Consider the following 25,239-nt stretch of genomic DNA (forward strand, 5'->3'; position numbering starts at 1 on the left):
TAAAATTACTTTAGAGACAATCGCTATATTTTCCTTAGTTGAAAGATCATTGGTTTTCATTGTGGTAAGAACATAATTTGTATTCTGAGCCAATGAAGATATAAAGCAGACATATAACAATTTCATATGACACATTACCCTGAAAGTGAGACCTGGCCTATATGATGGAAGGATTTCATCACTGAGTAAGCAAATTTGGTTAATGGCTAAAGCTGAGAGACTAATGACTACACATGAATGTCTTTAATTTTTTTTATTTTTTGGGTCCGGTCGTGGGTCTGAACTCTGGGCCTGGGCGCTGTCCCTCAGTTCTTCAGCTCAAGGCTAGCACTCTACCACTTGAGCCACAGCGCCTCTTCCGGCTTTTTTTTTTCTTTTTGCTTATGTGGTGCTGAGGAATCGAACCCTGGGCCTCATGCATGCAAGGCAAGCACTCTACCACTGAGCCACCTTCCCAGCCCCACATGAATGTCTTTAGTAGCTTAGCTGTGAAAAAAAAACAACATGGATTAGAAGAAAAAAGTATTAAAATTCAAGTTTTCATCTTACTAATTAAGCTAAATGCCTTATGGAAAATCCATGAATGTAGTGGTGCCAGTTGCTCACATCTGTAAGACTAGCTATCAGGAGATTTGGATCTGAGGATTCCAGTTCAAAGTCAACAAGGCAGAAAAATGTAATATACTATTATTGGCAAATAACCAACAAAAGGCCAGAAATAAAGACATGACTTGATTGTCAGAAATTCAGCCTTGAGAGAAATGTTAAGCAAGGCCCTCAATTCAAGCCCAAGTACGAGCACAAATAAACAGACAAACTGTATATTCAGAGGTATATTCATTATAAAGCTAATGAAGTTTGAACCTCAGGATCCCCACTTTTTTAAGAGCCCTTTCTAAAGCTTTTTACATAACTTTGTAATTTCTTAAAGAATTTTCTTTTAAAATACTGCGCAAATTTGAAATTTCCAGGTCTTATCAGTGTATGCCCCCACCCACTATATAAGAAGTACTGGGGCTACAAGAATAGGTAAATATATGTGACCAACTCAATTCTATTACCTGTACAGACTGCGAGTGTCTTAAGTTTAAATTAAATTAAATTATTAAGTTAAATTTCAAAATGAATGTGGTAAGAGTGCTATTGAAAAACGTTTCCCTTCCCATCATTTACAGGAAGCACATGATCCCTAAATAATTAATAAATACTATGGAAATAAAGTGATATGTAAAGACATTATTACTTCATAGTTATCCATCTGTACATGACATTTTACTGTATATCTCACTCAGATGAAAACTTTCCTTGATCTAGAATTTTCTATCTTTAAAGTCATTATGATTTTTTTTTTTAGTTTTTACCTAATGCTGAATGATTTCTTTCCTTTTTTAGGGGGGGGAATGCTATGATCAATATCAACCAAAATATGAGGGGCTTTCCAATCCCAGAAAAGTTTGATTCATGTGATTTTAATTTTTTCAAAAAATCTTAATGATAATCCATAACATTAACAATACTTTAAATATACAGGGGGCTGTGGATTTACCTCGGTGGTAGAATGACTGTTTAAATCATGTACAAGGCCCTAAGGTCTACACCTGGCACTACAAAGATTTAAAATAATAGCATAGTTTAGAAAGGGGGAAAATCCTGTAGGATCTATTATCAAACATTTTATTATATTTTACGATGCCTTTTTTAATCTAACTATTGTAGAATATAGAATTCTGGCTCTACAAAATGCAGAAGACTGCTGATAGCAACATTTATAAATCAAGGTTTATGGTTACATGGTTATCTTTGAGTTGCCCATTAGTTAGCAATCCACTTCATCTCAACTTTTTTTTTTAACTAATGACCTTCAAATTTATCTTAGCATTATTCTGATTTATTGCAAGGCATACGGTCCCTCAAAGCCACTGTGTCTGGAAGGGACAATGGTAATGACTGCCATCAGCTTAGCAGCTGCTAGGAGGCCAACATTTTGTTGACACAATGCTGACACCCAGCCACAAAATACTTTTACTGACTGCTGCACACCTGGAAAACGGCGATAAAAACAGCTGGCTAGCTCCAGAGGCAGCTTGAGGAAAACTTATACCTCAACTGGATTACATATAAGTGTGACTAAATGCAGTCTTTCCTTTCCTGAGGAGAGAAAAAGAGGAAGAGAAGCAATGCAAACATTCTGTGAAACCCACTATTCAAACCAGAAGGAACACCTTAAAAAAGAATTTTAGTTTCATACAAAATCAGCCTCATCTTAGAAAACTACAGATCTGAGACTGGGAATGTGAGTGCTTGCCTAGCAAACATGAAACCCTGGGTTCGATTCCTCAGAACCACATCAACAGAAAAAGCCAGAAGTGGCGCTGTGGCTCAAAGTGATAGAGTGCTTGCCTTGAGCACAGAGAGTCTCAAGAACAGTGCCTAGGTCCTGAGTTCAAGCCCAGGACTGGGAAAAAAAAAAGAAAGAAAGAAAAAGAAAGAAAACTACAGATCAGAGGTCACACAATGGATGCATAAATTTCACTGACATTCGTGTTATCATTGAAATAGCTGATTTGTTCATTACTATACTTATACTCTAATGTTCTTCAAAAATTCTAGCTATTCATTTGTGATATTTAAAATATATCGATTTAAGACTCATAATAAATTAATGACATGACAGAAATGTTATATTTCTAAAGGTTGAATTTGTGATCTATACTCTTAAAATAACAGCAACCAAAAAGCAATGAAGGACTGTGTTTTGTCAAATCCTACTACTATTTATTATACTGCAGGGTAAATAAAATTAGCAGGTAGAACTTAAAACTTGAGACACTTGGCTAGCATTTACTTAAATTTAGTTTCTCCTTAAAATTGGTGTCCTTTATACAGTCTAGAGAAGCCTGAAAAAATAGAGCCAAGAGGTTTATTCCCATAAAGTAACTAAAGTCATGTTATCCTAAAGTGATATCAGTTAATTTATGACTATCAGAGTGGGTCAGACTCTAATCAAATTGTAGAAACATTTCCAAAGTGATTATTCAATCAAATGACTAACAGGGTTAATTAGGAGCCATAAACATTGCTCTGAAGTTCATCAAAGTAATGACTTGCCCAGAAAAATTACTGCTAATTAAATTGCCTGCTGCTTTCATTTCTACCTTATCTAATAAAAAAAATCCAACCAATGAAGTTTGACATTACATTTTAACTTTTGCTAAATGGTCAACTAAGATCCATACTAGCTAACTGGTGACTTCAAAGGAAATGTTTTGTGTCAGAGAATGGAAGCATTACATATATATCCCCTTCTGCTTTGTCATGGAGTAACACTTACAAAATTCAACAACACTGATGAACTATAACTTTACCTACACTGTCCTGTAGTGCATCCCTGGTTATAATTTTAGAACAGCTAGTATTACACAGTGTTTACAAACAGCATTTTGTCCTTACATAGACTTGAATCTTAGATCTGACATTTTGTGGGTATAGGACAACATATTAGTTATTTAATATGCTTACGTCTCAGACTGCTGTAAAATGAAAGCAATGTTAATATCCTTATTGAGCTGTGAGAGAGACCAAATAGAACAAACTGTGTGCAACGTACGTATTCCACAGAATTTGACACACGGTACTTATTATTAACAACAGAATATTTTTAAGTGATTCTCACAACTGTTTAAACAAAAAGAATCATGATACTTAAAACTAAGAATAATTATATATTAAAATAAAATTCTATATCTTTCTTTGCTTCTTAAATTACATCAAGTGGCTGATTTGTTATCATTGTTTTTATTCTGGAATATTCTTCACAAATCTATGAATCTATGGTATAAAATACATTGAATAAACACTATTTTGTGATTTACAACATTAAAGCCAGAATCTCCATTACAATTATTTTTTGAATATTTTAAAGTACATCTTTTAAGGGTTTTTTTTTGTAATAGTACTGCCCTTTTGTTTGCTCCTAAATAATATTGGCTTTAAAAAGTTTTCAATTCTGTCTATAAATTGACTTAGGTAAATTTAATTTAAGGACAAAGGATTTTTATTCATTTAGAAACTTGTGGCTCAAAGAGCTCTATAACATCCTATTAGTAATGACCTAATTAACGTGTAGAAGTCAAACTACCTCTCATTTGTTACACAGGAATTGGAGGTGATGAAAGCTGATCTAACACACTACAAAAATTCAAAGCAGCAATGCACTGTTGTCAGTTTAATGCCCTGGTCAATGGAGATGGAGTTATCAAAAACTAAAATAAAGTGACACTAAACTCTCTAATTTAAGGTTTTTTGTTTTTTGGGTTTTTTTGCATTAAGTAATAGTACAGTCTTCTTCAAATTAAGCCAAGCAGAAGAGATACCTCTGAAAGGGAAAAGTATTTGGTCTCTTGACTTGTATTTTAAAACTATGCTGGGAAACATAATAGAGATTTGGGAAGCTGTATCCAAGGACTTGACCACAAAATGCAGCTTTGAATTTGCACATGTAATTCTGCTAGGCACTCCTTTGCATTTGCATACTTGCTGCCCAGTAATACAGAATGAAAATTTTCTCTTTAGGCCATCATTTGCCTACTTTTCTAAAAGCTATATCAGACTCTCCTTCCTCCTCTACCTCCTTCCTTTTCTCTCTCCCTTTCTTTTTCTGCCCCTACCCCCCTCCCCCGACAGAGTCTTACTATGTAGACCTACGTTCCTCTATATTCCTGCCTCTGTCTTCCTGTATTACCAGCATAGACCATTCTGCCTAGCTAAATTTAAAGTTTTTCTAGTAACACAAACATTCAAATGTCCTCATAAGTAACATAAACATTATAAAGGTGTGTTTAAATACAAAGCACCCACGGTACCCTTATATTATGCTTTCACATTCAAATAGGAATAGGTTTGGTATAAAAAAATCAAGAAAACTTTATTGGATGGTGTTTTACAAGACCATCTTAAAGGCTACTAAGAAGAAGGAAATTTTCCATCTGTAAAGTCATTGTGCAACACTAACTTCAAAACAGTTCTCCATAGCAATATGTCTAAATCCACAGAAGAAAAAAAAAGGTTAATGTGAAGGCAGAACAGTCAGGTTTTGATGAGACCACCTCAATGTCAACTGCAAACTTTCAAATATAACATCTTAATTACACAACAACTATTGAGAAGAAAGTAGAAAAGCTGGAGCTTGATATCTCTTGAGAGTGATGGATTTACTGTGACCTCATTCACACTTACATGCAATCTTTCTCTTTAAAGCAATCAGTAAAGCTGTGGGTGAATACAATAATGTAAAACCTACAGAAATATTTCTTATATCCAAGTATAGTACTATGGACAGATTTGAGTACAGAGGGAAAATTGTATTGGACTTTCTACAACTATCATGGAGTTTACAAATCTTAAAAGAAAGAAAGAAGAGAGGGGGGAAAAAGAAGGAATAGGAAGGGAAGTGGGAGGGAGGAAAGGATACACCTAGTTGAATGAAAATAGTTTTAAAACATAAAAGCTCCACGCTGTCAAATAATAGCATATAGTATTGTCTATGAGAAAATATCTCACACATGCACATACACAAATAAGCAAATCTAGGTAATATTAGCTTATATGGTCTTTTAGAATGAGTTCTGCCCAAATTTTTACAAGCCCATAATGATTTTATTAAACTGGGCTTAAAAGTTTAAAAAGTTGAAGTGATGGAAGCCTTAGTGTAATAGTGACTTGAATATTAATGAGATATTAGCATATTCTCACAGTTGAAAGCAGGTTAAAAGAAAATACATGAAAGAATGTCATTGATGAGCTGCTGCAGCAGAAACAACAAAATTCTGAAGTGGAAGATTTTATTCTGTGCTGAATTGTCCAGTGCTAGAATCCACATGATTCTGAAATGAACATATCATGGAGGGCTTTATCTTGATTGATAATTTGTTCTACTTGCTCTGAGCATGAATAATGCCAGCAACTTTGTTATGACTTTACCTCTCTCAGAAACAGCCACAGATTGTTTTACTAGACTTCTTTGGCATAAGAATATGTCTCTTTCTTCATCTTATTCTCCTAGTCCTAAATAGTGCACTTTTAATTATTAAAAATAATACTGGCATCTTATTAATGCATTAATATTATTTGAAGAAATACGTAAAAGTCAAGATCAAAATATTCCACCAAAAATCCTTTATTAATGTCTGAAGCTTTAATATATGCCAGTATATTAAGAAGTTTACAAATCATATTTAACAGCCATATTTGTCCCTTACCAAAGCATTAAGAAATGGGTGCTACTAGCCCCTTTTTTCTAAAGAAACTGACTACCAAATTAGTTATAAAACTTATTCCATGGGAGGGGGAGGTGTAGTCGTGGAGATGGGAGGGCAGAGATGGTAGGGGGAAAACAAAGAAGGAGGCAACAATGCTTAACAAAAAAAAAAAAGTACTTATTACCTTGCTCATGTAATTGTAACCCCTCTGTACGGTATTTTCATAATTAAAAAAATACCTTATTCCATGTGACATAGATCTGTTGACCCAAAATTTAATATATTTCCAATTTCATACGTAGGGGGTAATTTATTTTTTAATGCTAAGAATAAACAAAACAGAGATCATGTAGATAAAGCCAGGAGCTGGAGGGACACACACATGAGAAGGAAGTTACCAGAATAGAGTTCAAATCCATTTGTCTAATTTAACAAGGACAGTGAAATAAATCCAAATGATACACATGCCATTTTTTAAAGCTTTGTTTTGGTGTTTGATTCCTGTCCTCTTTATCCTTGTAAAAATTTCCAGATATTAGAAATAAAGAAATAATTGGATAGAAACTTCACACACACAACCTTGAAAATAATAAGCATCTATTTATCCTGAGCTAAATTGCTGGGAAATTATTTCAAGTTACTCAGATACTAAACGAAAACATTTTATGAAATAAAATAGCTCTCCCTTCCTCTTAAGCACAAAAATAGTTGAAGTATAAAAAAAAATCATAATCAGCTGGGCACCAGTGGTTTATGCCTGTAATCCTAGCTACCCAGGAGGATTAACATCTGATGATTGCAGTTTGAACCAGCCCAGGCAGAAAAGTCTATGAGATTTTTTTTTCTCCAATAAACTACTCAGAAAAAGCCAGAAGTAATGCTGTGGCTCAAGTGGTTGAGGTCTGGTCTTGAGCACAAAGAGGTTCAGGGACAGCACCTAGGCCCTGAATTCAAGCCCCAGGACTGGAAAAAAAAATAAAATAAAATAAAAATCAATCATCTAAACAAAAACACTCAAATTCATATTTGTTTTTAAAAAGAAAGCTGTATTTTCTTCCATCTTTTTTCATATTCATTAACCATATATACAAACACATGTAGGTTTTACACTGTTTCATTTAGTTTCAAATCTCAGTTCCACTTTTGAAAACACTTCTATTCTCATTTCACTCACAGTAAGCAACTCCAGGCCTGAGAGTCCTGATTATTTTGCTTGAAAAGAAACTATAAATCGCCCCTTATAAAAGTATACTCCACCCCTTTCCAACTCCCTTTTTCCATGCTTGAACAACTCACAAGTAGATTCTCCTTCCCTTCCCCCTTTCCTGCCTGTAAAATCCAAATTAGACCAACACTGACGGGCTGAAATGGCATATTTGAATGGAATTCAGACCCACCAGTTCCTGTTTATGTTTCTGATTTGAGAATGCTGTCTTCTCATTCTCCATACATTAGGAACACTGCAAGGCCATAAATAGTGTCGAGTTACACACAAGCAGGACCAATGAGCATTAATCATTACTTCTAGTCAACTGGCAAAGGCAGCAGCTGATGGAACACTATACTCTTCAGCTCCGCATAAATGGACATTCCAATGAGTGAAATTGTGTGTGTGTGTGTGTGTGTGTGTGTGTGTGTGTGTGTGCGCATATGCCAGTGCATATGTGTGTGTGTGTGCTTCCTTTCAGTTTCCATTTTATGAATGAAACTCCAGGCTCTATAGAGTCCATTCATGTAAGAGAAATGATTACAGGGCTCTGCCCGTAGGGATCAATCAGTCATGGGTAAACCTGATATGATTGGTTTAAGACAGCCTTCAGCCTTCCATTATGGACTTAAAATGCCAGTCCCTGTCCATTTGACCTGTGTTAATGCATAAAGAGTAAATCCAGACTGTAGTCTCAATTCTCAAATCAAATCATTCGCCAATCCCACTTACTGTAACTGTAGATTCAGAACATACTGAAGCATTTCTTAGAAAAACCGATATTGTGGAACAAGAGTAATGGTTTGGGAGATGTGGTATTTTTAACTTAGAAATGAAAGAGGAAAACTCATATGCCACATTCTAAGCAACAACAAGCAAAGTCAATTGGTGAGTCTAATCCACGACCTCTATTATAATAACATCAATTAGGAAAACAGCACTGTCACTTTTCACAATTGGAGCACAATGAGATCTACTAATCCACAAATCACTGGCTGAGTAAAAGAAAACTACCTTTGGATGCTACAGAAGCAGATAGGATTGTTAATATTTTCTAAAGATCAATAGCTCATTCTTTAAAATTCCCAAGTGATCCTCCACTTGAATTTTCTTTAAGCAATAGCTTAATAGGTAAGAGGAATAAAATGATCTGCCATGTTGCAGAGAGAAAAATGAGGCCTAAGCAAATGATGCTTGGTAATAAAATAGAGTCAAGCCCAGTTCTGAGTATGTTATGTATCAGGTACAAAACAGACGAAGTTTGTGGAATGATAATTATCACTATCCTAAAAATGACTAAAGCTAGATGTAGTGCTGCAGCTCATATAGTAGAGGGCTAGCCTTGAGCTTCAGTGCCCAGTTCCAGAGTTCAAGCTTCAGGACTGGCGCACACACACACACACACACACACACACACACACACACACACACACACACCACACACCACACACACACACACTCAAGTATGCACACAATCTAGAGCCAGGAGCTTCTAATCCTAGCTACACAGAAGTCTATGAGCTAAAGATTGCAGTTCAAACCCAGCCTGTATAAGTCTGTAGGATTCTCATCTCCAATTAAGCAGCAAAAAGCCAGAAGTCTGCTGCTATCACTGGCCCACATACATTACTAAATTATGGTTCATGAAAATATAACTACGCCCCTAGAGGAGATAGGTAGCAACAGTCCAGTCGCTGGTTCTGAACCTTTGAAAGACTGCTTACTATGGCAACTATGGCATTACAAATTAATATTTAACCTGTGCGTATGTGTGTGCGCGCACATGCGCTTGCATTAGTAAATACTGGGATTGAACTCAAGGCCTTGAGCTCTACTTTCACGTTTTGGCTCAAGGTAGATTCTCTACCACTTACTTGAACCATAGCTTCACTTCCTGCTTTTCCATAATTATTTGGAAATAAGAGTCTCTCTGATTTGTCCACCCATGCTGGATTTGAAATGTGATCCAGAGATCTCAGCCTCTTCAGTAGCTATGTTTATAGGCATGAACCACAAACTACTATTCAACCTTTTTTTTTGGGGGGGGGGTCCAGTCGTGGGGCCTGAACTCTGGGCCTGGGCGCTGTCCCTCAGCTCTTCAGCTCAAGGCGAGCGCTCTACCACTTGAGCTACAGCGCCACTTCCGGTTTTCTGGTGGTTTATTGGAGATAGGAGTCTCACGGTCTTTCCTGCCCGAGCTGGCTTTGAACCACGATCCTCAGATCTCAGCCTCCTGAGTAGCTAGGATTACAGGCGTGAGCCACCAGCGCCCAGCGGGAGGTTTTCTTTTGCTTGTGTCTTTTTATATAAATGATATATTTATTACTTTTTTATTAAATGAGAAAACACTCCCACATCTCTTTTAGATGCTGCAGTACCTCATAAGCTTATTTGTGAAAAGTGGAAAGGAAAGGGCAAAAGATTGAAACCCACTGCTGTACTTATATTGTAAGTACTGTGTTATCAAGGGCTGTAACATTCAAGTAAGAAGGCTCAAACTCAAAAGTTCACATATGGATTGTCAATTTGTGTTTGCTCTCGTTATAATTCAGCCATTTCTAGAACTGCTATAAAAGGCCCCTTCTTTGAACATCTCAATTCTTAACGGTGTTTGTGGTATCTTTTCATTTTCTGTCAAGTATTTCACCTTACTGGGGACTGAACCTAGGACCTCCTGTTTGTGAAGTAAATCACACCCTATTCCTTTTAGTTTTAGTTTGTTTTGCAGGTAGGGTCTTGTACTCCTGCTCAGGTTCACCTCAGACCTCAATCCTCCTAAATCAGCTTTTTCAGTAGCTGGGATTATAGATAACCACTATGTATTAACAACACTCCTAGTAAGAGGTATATTTAAAAGAAAATAAAGAACTCATTTTAATCCATTCATATTGTTTGAAATTGTATATTTTCCCACTTCACAATAGTGAACCTAACAAGGATAGTATCTCTTAAACACCTGGTAATGTGTTATATGTTCCTCACCAAATTAGGAAAAAACATGGTTTTTGAATCTTAAAACATCTAGCCTTATCCTCCAGATGATGTAGCTAGCCTTCACAAAAACATATGAAAATAGTTCATCTATCCAGTTATTGTAGTGAATGCCTGTAAAAGGATGCAAAAACAATCTGTATACTGTTGAATGAAGCCTTATTAGGCTACAGAAGAATAACAATAGTGGAAATAATGCTGCACTCCTTCACCACATTGGCTTTTTAAATGCCTCGTTTATATCTTCTCTCTGTCTTCTGATCCAAGTGTTTTACTCAACTCTTAAATAAATCTTTCTACTCTGCTAAGATAATATTTCGAATTTTTTTATCTTAAATATTCGGCAGTTGAAATTGCATTCCTGTAATTATAATTATCACTAATAGAGCTTCCATTTCCCATGTCATAATTAATGTCAGGCTTTATTAGAGCACAATCATGCTGCCTTTCCTCTTACAAGACATCTTTTATTGTCACAACATTTATGATACATTGAATTAAGCAATAAAGAGACCTACAGGCCTTCTGGAAGGATAACCTTTAGATCAAACATGCTGGATTATGTGACTTTAAAAGTGGTGGGTTTTTCTTATTGTTCCTAAAACACTTAGAAAATGGTTCCTAATGTGCTGTTTGTTCAAAAATAATAGGTAAAGAGGTAAATCAGAGATTCAGTGATAAATACATTAGATTTCCTAGAAAGTTATTTAATATATTCCCAGCACGAATGAAAAAATTAATTATACAAATCAAATATCTAGAGATCATACTTATTAGTTGTAATATATGACATACACAGAGGTATCTATTTCACAACAACAATCTGTTGGCAAGAAAAGTATATTTTCATATCCATAGATTAAGTTTTATAAGCCCTGGTTAGACTTCATTACATTTATTTAAAATCATACCCAAAAAACTCCATCTTTACCACTGAACTATTCAAATAAAGAAAACTTGAATCCTAGTTGCAATAATGAAATTATAAATTCAAAATTAAATTTCACAATTTAAAATATAATTAGAAGCCGGGCACTGGTGGCTCATACCTGAAATCACAGATACTCAGGAGGAGATCTGAGGATCGTTGTTTGAAGCCTGCCCAGGCAGGAAAGTCTACAAGAATTTGTGTGTGTGTGTGTGTGTGTGTGTGTGTGTGTATCTGATCGTGAGGCTTGAACTCTGGGCCTGAGCACTGTCCCTCAGCTCTTCAGCTCAAGGCTAGCACTCTACCACTTGAGCCTCAGCACCACTTCTGATTTTCTGGTGGACGCAAGAGTCTCGTGGGCTTTCTAGCCCCAGCTGGCTTTGAAACATGATCCTCAGATCTCAGCCTCCTGAGTAGCTAGGATTACAAGTGTGAGCTACCAGCTCGGGGCTATGAGACTCTTTTCTCCAATTAAATCACAGAAAAAGCTGGAAGTATCGCTGTGGCTCAAGTGGTAGACTTCTAGAATCCAGTAAAAAGGAGCTCAAGGACAGTGTATAGGCCCAGAGTTCAAGCATCAGGACTGGGAAAAAGAAAAATATATATATATACATATACATATACAAATACATATACATACATACACAGAGAGAGATAATAGATAGATAGATAGATAGATAGATAGATAGATAGATAGATAGATAGATAGATTTTATATATATATATAAAGAATTAGAGGCAAAGTAGCAAAAAGTTAAAAGCATCTCAAATATCAAATAGTACTTCATAAATCAGTGTAAATAGGCCATAACTTTAAAATAGAATGTTGAACCATGTTTTTGAAGCTTACGAAAGACACAGCTGTGCTTTTGAGGGTCATGCAGTCACTAGCTACAGTCCATGATGCATGCATGTGGTCCACCAATAATGCAATTACTGCTTTTCAGAGCCAGGTCCCATACTTTGACCCTCATTAGAATCCTTAAATCTCTTTCCTGATTGGTTCATATATCCTCAAGAAGTGAGGAGTGAGCTATAAGGACCAAGATTTGAAGCCAGCCCAGGAAGAAAAGTCTGTAAGATTCTTATCTCCAAGTAACCCGGAAAAAGAGCAAGCATTGGAGATATGGCTCACATGCTAGAGTGTCAGCCTTGAATGAAAATGCTGAGATCCTGCCTTAGCCCTGTGTTCAAGCCCCAGTAGCATCACAAAAATATATAAGTAAATAAGTTATATAAAATAATTTAACTTAAATTTAATTCAAAATTAATACATTTAAATTATAAATCAGCCTAAGTAGATCTTATCTTCCCCATGTTTGAAAGTAAGTCATGGGATAATAACCCACAAGTCCCAAATGCAGCATTTAAGGAAATTTCTTAGGATTGAACCTACAGTAGGATGTCTATCCACCTTCCTGCTTTTCTTCCTCATTCCAATCCAACATGGCGCTACGCTGAAGGGAACTCAGAAACAAGCTCAAAGACACATCCAGACTCTGTCCTCACATCCTCTCATTAAGCTGCCTCTTTGGCCACTATCTTGCATTTACAGAGAGGTGGGGAAAACACAGGAACTGTGTACTCTGTTATTAGAAAATAAGGCCTAGGATGAACCAACTCAGGCCCTAATTGTGGACTCCCCATTTGTTAAAAAGTTCATGGGTCATGGGGAGATGGTGTGCTCTCTAGGAGTTAGAGCATGACTTAAATTACTTGGTTAGTTCCCTTAGCTCTTCAAACTTGCCCAGTGAGGAAGGGTGCAACCCAAGAATGGTCAGAGGTCAACTCTCAGTCTCAGAGCTCCCTCTTGTCAAGATTGAAAGAAGTTCATAATGAATTAAGTGTTCTTAATTGAAGCTAAGAACTCAGGGCATGGAAACAGCTTTATTTTCCCTCAAGCAAAATTGACATAAAAATGGAATGATTATGAGGGAAGCAATAGTCCTTTCATAGAAAATAAAACCTATCCTTACCTTTGAATCCAGACAAAAGGAAATTACAATTTTTTGAAACATTTCCATGTCTATGACTATCTACTGACCACAGATACAACAATACTAGTGATAGTATTTTATAAGTGCATGGTGCCCTTAAACATTAACTTTTATTGCATGAATCTTTTCAAAACACCTGAGATGTGTAAAAAGAATATATACCCTGCATTCTCACATTATCGAGAGATTAGTTGAGTATTTCTTCTAAAGTCTTAAATTTTATGTTGGAAAAACTGATGGTAACATTTGGAATAGATTTTAAGCCTTTCTTATTCTCAGTAAGGTCTCTCTCCCTTTTAACAGACTGTATCTTATAGTACATTCTAGTTCACTGAGCCAAAGTTAAGCTCTATGAATGACTCACACATTGCTATTCCAGTCCTATTATGTCAGAGTTCTTATTTATGAGCTCTTGGAATCTTTGACATCAATATATTTTTAAGTTATATACAAGAAATGCCCAATATAGAAGAAATATTGTTTTATGTAAGCATTGTTTTCAAACAGGACTGAAGTTGAAAAATAGAAGGAAAGAAAGAAAGAAGTAGGGAATGGATGGATGGAGGGAAGAAAAGAAGAGTAAAAGAAAAGAAAGAAGAAACAGGGAAAAAAAGAGAGAGAAAAACAGCTCTGCAGTCTATTATGGGCCTATAATTCCAACTACTTAAGAGATAGTGGCCAGAGGATTTAAGGCAGCCTGGGCAAAAAGATAAGGATAAGTACACGGTTCAAGTGGTAGAGCACCAATTTAGTGTGTGAGATGCTTTGAGTTCTATCCCCCCAAAAAAGAGAAAAAAAAACTTAAGAAAGAAAGAGAAAGAAAGAAAGAGAAAAAAAAGAAAGAGGAAAGAAAGAGTGGAAAGAAGGAAGGAAGGAAGGAAGGAAGGGAGGGAGGGAGGGAGGGAGGGAGGGAAGGAGGTAAGAAAATTACCATGCACCCTTTTGAGCTGAAAACACATAATTTAATAAATTGCACTTCTCATTGAAATAGTCTCATTTCTAGACACTATTTTGATTATTAGCATATACCAAAATGATTTGATAGTTCAACCTTCCACTTGTAGAGAAAGTTTCAAATACAGGATAAATTCAGAAGGATCTCTCATTATAAATGGTCATGAGTCAACAAGTCTGACAATACTATCCAAATTGACAAAGGAGGTGAAATATGCTTTACATAGAGTTGCATGGAAGTATAAGCCTACCTGAATCATATGCGAAATCTCTGGGTTCCTGTTTAATCATCAGAGGAGGGGGGAAGCTTTGGCTGGATGCACCGCCAACCATGGTGTTATGCTCATATACTGGGTCATGGTACTCCTGCTTAAAGCCTTGTGGTGGGAAAGGAATGTTTGGCTCAGACATCTGACGTTGGTACATAGGACGTCCTTCCCTTGGCATTGTCGGCAAAGGAGGAAAGGAGTTACAAGGTTCAGAAAGCTGGCGGCGAAATCTAGGGGATAAGAGAATATGTTTCAGATAGATCGTAAACTCAGACTATTCTTTTAAATTATACCAATAACTTTTAAGGGCTAGTAAACAAAATAGTACTCAATGATCCAAACTATCAATATGAAAGATCACAGCATTTCTCTTTCTTAGGTTAGTAGCATTATAATTCTTTTCGTTGGTGGTGGTGGTTGTGGGGTTTGCACACAGAGCCTGGGCACTGTCCCTAAGCTCTTTTGCTCAAGGCTACCACTTTGAGCCACAGAGCCACTTCCAGTTTTCTGGTAGTTAATTGGAGGTAAGAGTCTTACAGACTTTTCTGCCCAGGCTGGTTTTGAGCTGTAATCCTCAGATCTCAGCCTCATAAGTAGCTAAGATTACAGGCATGAGCCACCAGCTGCTGTCTACATAATGATTTTTTTTTCTTTCTTTTTTTTTTTATTGTGAAACTACTGTACAGAGGGGTTACAATTACATGGGCAAGATAATGAGTACATTTCTTATCAAGCATTGTAGCCTCCTCCTTTGTTTCCCCTTCCCATCCCTTCCCATCCTCCCCCAACCCCTACATAATGATTTTTAATCATACACTGACTTACGTTTCTTTTCGGATCTATTCCTTATAATCACTTCAGGACAATTCATAATTTAAAGATACGTTGGGAGCAGAGATAAGAGTGTAATAAAGTACTCTGAGTATATATAAACTTTAATAGCTAAGAAGCATGATTCTAAGCCAATTAGTTTATTCATGTAACTTCTACATGAAAAGATTCTGAAATAACTATATATGGAAAAGAATCTGATCTCCAACTTCATTCTCTCTTTTAATTCTGTTACCATATTAATCAGCAAACAGCAGCCTTCTTATATTGGTTTTCTTTCCACAACCATCAGTAATGACTGAAATAAGAAAGCAGCAACTCTTTTGTCAAATCAGCAGAACTTTTAATTCTCCAAGAATGCTCCAATTAATATCAGGTTCAAGTAACAAATAGAATGTGATTTTATGGGGATTCAAATTTAAGCTTTTTGTTGATTCTTTTTAAAACAGTATAAATATACAGCGGACCACCAAAGGAAGATAAAAGAAATTGCATAAATTTGAGGCAAGGTGGCTGAGAGATCAGAAGTAAGTTCCGAAGCCTCAGCAGAAAGCTAGAGGTGAGTCCTGTGCTCGTTCATCCTTGTTCATCCTGTGTAATGATTGACTGCTCATATAATTCTTTTGTTCCGTGTTTCTCATCCATAATATTATTGACCCACCACAAAGATATGGATTAATTAAAGATTCAAAAGTGCTCTAAAAATGCCCCAAGAGTACTTAAAAATAACCTATAAAACATCTATAAGCAAAAATTAGCCTATTAACCATCCCCTACTAAAAGCATCCTGAGACTTTAGGAAAGATACCATTTAATTTTGGTGATGTCAAATCAAAACAAGATAGAAGCTAAACAATGGCAAGGCAATTGCTTTAGCATTTCTAAGAAGACACCATCCTGTGATTCAACTCTAGGCTCCCTGGCTGCTATGGAAAGCCCTGAAATTCCACCTACACCTGCAGAAAATAAACTTGGAAGCTCGGATATTGAAGGAAAAAAAAAAAACAGGCTGACTGGCACTGCATTCATTTCCCTTCTCTTGCTTATTTCATTAGCCAAAAAAAGAAACAGAAATTATCATTAAGAACTGTCAAGGAGTGAATCAGAAAATTGTAACTTGAAGATAAAATAAGAAACTAACTCACTTGTGAAGCCTTAAAAGGCAGTTAATAATGCTTGTACAGAAAGCTTTGCAGGGAATCAAACCATTTGCTTTTACAAAGTCAACCTGATACCAGTTGGGTTCTTGCTGGGGACATACACACATCAAACACATGCTTTACAAGAGACCACAGGGTGGCATTCTTATCAGCCACTGACCAGTAGTAAAATGAAAGTGACTGAAGAAGCTTCTGGAAGAAAGTTGATGGGTAAGAAAAGCATGCTGGTGAAGTCGTGCAAAGTGGAGGGGTAGGGAACACAGAGAGAGGGAGAAGGAGATAGAGAGGGAGAAGGGAGGAGGAGAGGGGGAGGGGGGAAGAGAGAGACAGAGAGACAGAGACAGAGAGAGAGAGACAGAGAGAGAGACCGGGATCTTGCTCAGTAGGTTCAGGACAGAGTGCCAAAGGGCTGGCCTGAGGCTGAGGAAAGGAAGCAGAGCACAGGCCAATTGGCCACTGAGTGTTCCCAGAGGGAGGCGGGGTGCTGGGCTAGATGGGGCTATCTGGGAAAAGCATCTATTCCCCAGAGCAAATTTGCCATTTGTAACTGAGTGACTGTCATTTGTTTGGCTACAGCCCTCTAAGAAATCCTCAGCAGAAACATAAGGCTTGGGAGATTTTCCTGGGATTGGCCAGCTGGTACTGTCCTCAAAACGCAGTTGGGGAGCAGTGGGAAAAGACCCTGAGCTTCCCTCTTGTAGTTCCGGGCCGGCTGTTCTGGGTCTCAAATATTTGACTTCAAGTTGAGAAACTAAAATGGATTTGGCTAACGAATTCCAGTTAGGTCATCTAAAAACGAACACTGCTGCTTATTCGGCAGTCACCTTCCCAAAGAAATAACTAGTCTGCACAGATAGAACCTACGATTTTGGCAGCCACTTGGAGTTTGAGAGGTTGGGTTATGAAGAACTCTGGGAAGTCACCAAAAGTGGACAAAATAACACTTGATTCTATTCTTGTGCTCCGTTTCTTTTTTCCTTTTAGCCCCCACACAATGCACATCTGTTTAGTGGCCCACCCAGCAATACATTCTTTCATCTGTTTACAAAGCTGTTTACACAGATGCACATACCATTTCACTCTGACAAAGCCTCAGGACTACGGGTGAGAAGGGAAAGATAATAGGAGCCATTTCAAAACTAAAGCACAAGAGGCCTAGAGGATGAAACCAAATGTAGAAGTCTCACGTGGGAGGGGGGGGGGGGGGAATGCCTTCATCTTACCCAAAAGAGTTTGGGAATGTGAAATTGTGCCCATCAAATAAGTCCTAAAGATCAGGTCTGAGTGTTGATTTTATATTTAGAAAGTTGCCTGTGCTACCTGTTCTGCTTTTTTAAGCTTATCTGGAAAGTTCCTTTGGCTGAGTTAATTTCACAATGGTGTCACAGTCAGATAGCTAATGGAGATAGCTTATGGATTTATTATTCTGGATAGCTTATGGATATAGTATTCAGGAATTCTGGTGGCCAATTGTGAAACACAATTAGGAATTGCAACCATGCAACTTGAGATGAGTGGGGTTGGGAGAGAAAGAGAACAAGTAGGAAGGGGTGACATTGACCAAGATCCAATGTACTCATAAACTGACATGTTGATTTGAAACCTCTTTTTACAACTACTTAATTTTAAAAAAAAAAATCACAATGTATAATTTCACTGATAATATATATTTAAAAAGGCAATAGAAACCTAAAGCTTGCTTATTCCTGATTTTGCTACATTCTACTACTTGTTATGCTCATAGGGTTATGCCTACTGCATCTGTAGGACGACAATACTAAATAACCTTTTTCCAGCTAGCATTCACGGTTGTCACAAAGATAGCTCACAGCCAGGAGACCCAATACATGTTAAACATGAAATCGTTATCACATCAGTGGTTACATACAAGTGCAAAGTAAAAAGAAGGAAGATGGAGATCTGCTATGTATAATCAGCTGTATATAGTCAAATGTATTTTAAGTCATGTATTTAGGCAATTTTCCAGTATCTGATTTACGTATGTCTTTGTCTTGAAAAGTCAAGAATTTTCCACCACATACTTCTGACTAGTTGAATGTTTGAGAGCTTGCCTTTCCCCTAACACTAATTTACTTTGTCTCCTTAATTCAATGTTCTCAGTGTCCATGGTCATGGATCTATTGACATTAAATTTTCATCCTTTGAAAAGGATGATAAACACTTTTAATCAAATAAATTACATACAACCATGTATGGCTAAATCATTCAATCTAAGGTAAAGAAGATAATTCCATAAGCCATCTGCTAAAATTAGCCTCTTAACTTTACAGAAGTACAGACATATGCTCATAGAAATGGGATGATCTGATTTAAAGTTTAAGTAAAGCAATGTAATTCAAGCAGAGCAAAAGGAAAATGTTCAAATGTCAGAATATAGATTGTTTTCCATTTTAGCAACCAATTTAAATGTTTATAAAAGGCATGTTATAAACGACCTTCTCGACAAATTACTTATAAATATACAGTGAGCAAGCTCTTTCAAATAGTATGTACCTATGTACAATATTAATGTGCTCATCTTTAAACTAATATAGGTCTTCAGAATTAGTAATAAGAATCCCCTCCAAGAGAAGAAAGCACAGTTCTAAAAAGAAAACAATGGTATGTGCAGTTTACCTGTGGTCCATGGGGTAGCTGCTGTCTGGTAAGGACTGCGATGGAGGGAGGTGAGCTGGAAAGGCCCGGTCAGGTTTCGGAGTGTGTGTTGAGTTTGGAGATGCATGATGTAGTGGGGACACTGGCGTACTGGATGGTGTTGGGGGGTTGGAGGGCCTCATTCCCACTTGTGGCTTCTGATCATAGGCACTATCCAGGGAACATGAGGAAAAGAGAACAGTTGTTGCTTTAAGCAAACTTTTTTTTTTCTTAAGTTTCCAGTCCTGGGAAAAAAGTTCATCTTAGACTTAAGTCATAAGGGAGCTAAAATCTTATCAAAATCACCATCCCTTCAAACAGAAAATGGAATACTTATGTGAAGTCTTATAATGGTGTAATACATAAAATGTGGGGGGGGTTGTATATATATAACAATTTGTAAAAGGAAAATCCTTCAATGGAAATAATGCTATTTTTTTCCATCTACTCCTTTATGTGTGTGTATGTGCAGGTACTAGGGCTTGACCTCAGACTGAACACTATTCTTTAGCTTCTTCATTCAAGTTGGCACTCTACCACTTGAGTCACACTTCCACTTCGAAGTTTTTTGGGTGATTACTTGGAGATAAAAGTCTGAAGGACTTTCCTGAGCAAGATAGTATTGAACTGAAATCCTCAGGTCTCAGCCTCTTGAGTAGCTACGATTGTATCTATCCATTTGAGTGAATGTGATGGATCTCTCCTACATCATTAGATAGCTATTATTTTATAATCTTTCATTGATATTACATTTTAAAACAAGAACAAACAGTAGGTTAATAAGATGGAGACTATATTTGTTTTGCCTTTATCTTTGTGGTAGAATTTTAAGAAAATATATTTGCCTTTTTCAATTTTTTTTTAATTAAATGAATGATGGTTGGATTAACTTCCTCACATAGGATAATAAGGATTAATGAGGAGAATTAAAGTGTCTGATATAGTTAAATTTTCTTAGAGCATGAGAATGAGTATAAAATAATGTTATTAAGAATAAAATTCTATTACCATAGCCTAACTTCCACTCACAATTACAGCAGAATAAAATGAGTAAGCTTGATCTTATGTTATAAATTTAAATTGCTTTCCTATGTGTGGCTTTGGGGAATATGATTTCACTAATTACTGTAATCTATAAAATGTTTTGTTAAAGGCTGATTTTACTGAACAAAAAGATAATTCCAGTTTGAATCACTGTGTTTTCTTTTAAAATTAAAAAAATCAAATACTTTTTCTTTAAAAGGAAATGTTTTAATAGACATATTTAATAATTTATTACCATTCCATCAATACAATTGAATTATATCCAATTGCAAAAGTACTTTACCGAAATGGAGTATATGCTATGTATGTATGTCCACTTGATTTTAAAGTAAAGTCAATGATATTCAAATAAAGAACCAGTTGATTGATTCTACCTATGTTCATTATTAGAATTTCTAAATGAAAACCTGCTTCTTCTGAAATGTGGCTCATCTGACTCATTTTCATGAAAGAAGAAACAAACGGCTCATTCTCTAACCTAAAATATTACTGTTTCCCTATGAACTGGTGTATTAAATTATATTATCTGTAGAGAGATGGAAGTAAGAGAATTCATTATATATGTCATTTATCACAGAGAATTATTGGTCCTAAAAAATGTTTTCAAATATCCAAGCAATTCCTCCACTGTTAATTTATGGAAGTGAGATATGTTATACAGAACACAAGTCATTTCAGTCACAGTTCTGATCAATGCTGAGCTGCAGTGATAATTCTGGATCTCACTGCTTCGTTGATAGCAAATTCCTCAATATGTTAAATAACTATGTTGTGGATACTCAGCATCTTAAGGAGAAAATGCAAGAAATAAAACTAAACAATGAAACACTGATCAATATGGTCTTATGTGAACTCAGTATGCTTTCATACTTAGCTGCTGCAAGAGATCTTTTTTTTTAATAAAAGCTTTGCAGTTTCAACTGAGCCGGCTCATAATTTCAGGCTCTAGTGAAGCTCGTAAAAAAACAGATATAAAAGACAAGTTTTTGAGAACAAATAGAAATAAAATACCATAATAGTAAGTTAGGCACAAGTGGTTCATACCTGTAATCCTAGCTACTCAGAAATCTGAGATTTAATGATTGCAGTTGGTTCAAAGCCAGCCAAGACAGAAAAGTCAGTGAGACTCTCTGTCAGAAAAGAAACTATGGCTCAAGTAAGTGGTAAAGTGCCAACCTGGAGTGGCAAGCTAAGGGACAGCTCCCAGCACCAATACCTATAACCAAAACAACAACAACAACAGACTAGTATTGGCCAGGAACTATGAGAGGGTACCAAAAGAAGTTTCTGGACTCTTAGATGCTTTAGATAGAAAAGAGGATATATAGCAAATGTGAAGAGATAAGGAACCTTTTAAATCATAATAGGTGATGAGCCTGAGCTAACATAATTTATAAAACCATATAAATATTTGCAACCATTTTTATAAGTTTCCAAACCAACTCCTCTCAGCAACTAAGTTTCTACTGTAATTGTGGTCATATTCAGAAGTCAGAGCCAACTTGTACTTTATACAATTAGAGGCTAATATGAAAAGTAAAAGCAGGCAATTCACGATGCATGCAATTCATGATGAAGAGTTTTCAATGAACATATATGTTATCAAATTTTCTGCCAAATGAACAATGCACTTTTATGGCACCACCCTGTATTATCATTAGAAGAACAACTGGCTTTTTAATAGATAATAGCCTCTTCCAGCCTTATAAACTTGCAGTTTTATTACAAGTGTCCATGAATGTACCAGATAGATCATCTGCAGTGCCTGTCAGATAACTAATGTACTGCTTAGACTTGCCAAATGTTTCTTCTTTTTTTTTCTATAAACTCTTGATCTAAAGTGCATAATGCATTCATGCTAATGGGAACCTTCACAAGCCTCTGTGCCAAAAATGACCCTCTCTTCCACCCCAAGATGCATCACTACAGTAGAAAAGCAACTAATGATTAAAATGAAAACTATTCCTTTAAAATGACTATAAAAGTGTGTGATTGTAGGGCAAATGGTTCTTGAAAAGTCCTGCTAAATGTATTACCTAATTAGCTTGTGACGTAGATGAAGATATAACTCATAAAATTGACTTGAGATTTTATATTTTTTCAGAATTGTTTCTATAAGAACCACCACCCTATATGCATGCACTGAATTGCTTTACCTGACATTGTACAGGCACTTTTCTCCATAGCTGAATTTAAAGGGCTGCTCTTGACTGCAGGCAGAGCCGAGTTCTGAACATGGACTGTGTGGTTCTTTCTTGATTTTCAGTGGTAGGCCATGAAAAGCCACTAAAATAAAATAATTTTAAAAACCCATAAAAATTAAATACATTTAAAAATTAAGTATACTAATATTTGACTTCTCTTCTTTAAAATAGTATTACCATTTCATAATAAATATATATACATATACGGATTGAAGAATCTCTATATACTTCTTTCTGCTTTTGTGTAACAATAAACATGCTTGAATGTCCTCTCTTAAAGTAAATCAAATCACTAGTAATTTGCTTATCTGATATTAACAATTCTAGAAGCTCAGTTTTCAGAAGGGAAGCTTTGAAAACATTTCAGAAAGATTTCTAATGACTAAAACTGAAAATAATACAACTGAATCAACTGAAGCCTCAAATATAATTTTAAGCACCATTGACATGAAAATATCTCAAGTGCATCAATAGTAATGGTTTGATGGAATGACAACTAAAATATGACAAAGAAAATCCATGGGTGGGACCAAAGGAAAGAAATGATACTTTAGACAACATTTCAACCTCTAAGAACAATGGTTATTTACAAAGCAGAGGTTAAAATACCTGCCTACAGAATTAAAATAACTACATACCAGAATTGTATATATGTCACAAATAACAAAATAATCATTCAATATCATGATATGTTATGCTACTTTATATTACTTAATATATGGTTACTATGTTTTATGTATGTCTGTAAGTTAATGTGATTCACTTATACTGAAAATAATATAGTAATAAGAATAAAAACTTTAAAAAGATAGAAAAAAGTATTCTATGAAGCAAGTATATTTTCAGATAAATATTTATTTGTATAGCCTTAAAACAAATAAATATCATCTTATTGCTTTATTCTGTAATATGAAACTGAATAGAAAAATCATTAAATAAGGAATTGATTTTTAGGAGAATATATATAAGAATGCATTTTTATACTGGTGCATGCCTGAAATCTAGCTACTCAGGAGGTGGAAATAAGAAGATCTCCTTATGAACCTGGAGAAAGCCAAATAAAACCTGTTTCAAAAACAGAATAAAAACAAAATAGCTGGGTCATAACTCAAATGATAGGGATCTTGTCTAACAAGAAAGAGTTCAATCCCTGGGTTCAATCCCAATTTCACTTATTTTTAAATATCTTAATATCCACAAGTATGGTTAATCTGTGAATCCACACTGAAAGAACATATATTCTGGAAATATATTCTGGTTCCTTTAAAACACAAAATGTCATGTGTACATTTTATAAAGGAAGATATCACAAGGAAAACGTGGTTTATAATATCATTTAACTTTCATTGTACTACTACATTATATATGCATACTATCTTCTATGTCATATATAATTTTAACTTAAGAATTAGATATCAAGAACCATCAAATTTAGTGACACTAAACACTCTGTATAAGTATACAATTTTGATGTGTCCAATCATATTTTAGTCATAAGAAACATCCTAGAGAACAAATAAGCAAGTAACTTTAATTGTTTAAGGAAAATTACACTGAATATTGTGTTTCAAAATATTTTCTTAATGCAGTATGTACAGAGAAACACACCAATGCTAAATATGACTATTAAAGGTAGAAAAGAAAAGAAAAAAAAAACAAGAAAAAATAGGAAAAGAAAAGAATTTCAATAACTTTCTATACAACAGTTATTTTAGGTCAGAGAGTTATAGTGCAAGGACTAGAGTTTAAGTTTATTGGTAAAGTATATATTTAACATGTGTGAGACCTTGGGCTCAATCTCCAGCAACAAAATTTGAAAACAAAATAGTTACAATTTCTTTTCTTTTTCTTTTTTTTTTTTTTGTCGGTTGTGTGGCTTGAACTCTGGACCCAGGCACTGTCCCTCAGCTCTTCAGCTCAAGGTGAGCTTGAGCCACAGCACCACTTCCTGTTTTCTGGTGGTTAATTGGACATAAGAGTGTCACACAGGCTTTCCTGCCCTGGCTGGCTTTGAACCGCAATCCTCAGATCTCAGCCTCCTGAGTAGCTAGTATTACAAGCGTGAGCCACAGGCACCCCGCCAAAAGCTACAATTTCTTAACTTCAGATTTAAATAAATCTTGAGAATCAATTATGATGAGAATCTATTTGTACTATAATTTGAAGCAACAAACTACAGAAAGAAACCTTGTATACATACAATTTAATACAGAATAAGTATTGGATAATTTGGTGAATTCTGGCTCACTTTGTTAGATAACAGCATAGTAATTATACAAAAAAAAGTTTGCATTTGAGATTCGAAGAGAATTAATATGTAAAATAATAAAATATTTGAAATTTTCTCTAAAGTGTTCTAGAAAAATTATGTGTGAGGAACAGATGAATCAAATTAGAAAAATAATGGCAAATGTCAAAAGCCGATTGATATCAGGGTTCATTATATTCTCTATATTTTTTCCTTAGACAAAGTTTTGTTTCCTTGACAAATTTGTTTCCTAGTATGTTTCTAATAATTTAAATATGACTCACACTTTACATTTGTGTACACATATGAATCCAGTATTCTTACTTATATTTTTATGATGAAAAGTTTTCGTTATATGAAGATTTGTGATACAAGTTATTCTATAAGAAAATCCTCTCCTTTGTTCATGATTTATTTTTATATATGTGGGTACAATAATTCTTTTCTTTTTGTCAGTCGTGGGGCTTGAACTCTGGGTCTGAGCAATGTCCCTC

The 25,239-nt window shown here is 35.6% G+C and overlaps 1 protein-coding gene across 4 annotated transcripts in view; it reads right to left on the reverse strand.

The window, feature by feature from the left end:
- Positions 1–25,239, reverse strand: part of Etv1 (ETS variant transcription factor 1) — a 98,078-nt gene that overhangs the window by 19,851 nt on the left and 52,988 nt on the right. For all 4 annotated transcript variants that reach the window (XM_042695821.1, XM_042695823.1, XM_042695822.1 and 1 more), the window contains 3 exons: positions 22,450–22,579; positions 19,232–19,420; positions 14,586–14,833 (listed from right to left, as the gene is read on the reverse strand). In XM_042695821.1, the coding sequence (XP_042551755.1) occupies positions 14,586–14,833; positions 19,232–19,420; positions 22,450–22,579 (567 nt within the window). The remainder of the gene's footprint in view (positions 1–14,585; positions 14,834–19,231; positions 19,421–22,449; positions 22,580–25,239) is intronic.

Source organism: Dipodomys spectabilis, unplaced genomic scaffold, assembly GCF_019054845.1.
Source record: "Dipodomys spectabilis isolate Male_0828 unplaced genomic scaffold, ASM1905484v1 ptg000190l, whole genome shotgun sequence".
Classification (NCBI taxonomy): Eukaryota; Metazoa; Chordata; class Mammalia; order Rodentia; family Heteromyidae; genus Dipodomys; species Dipodomys spectabilis.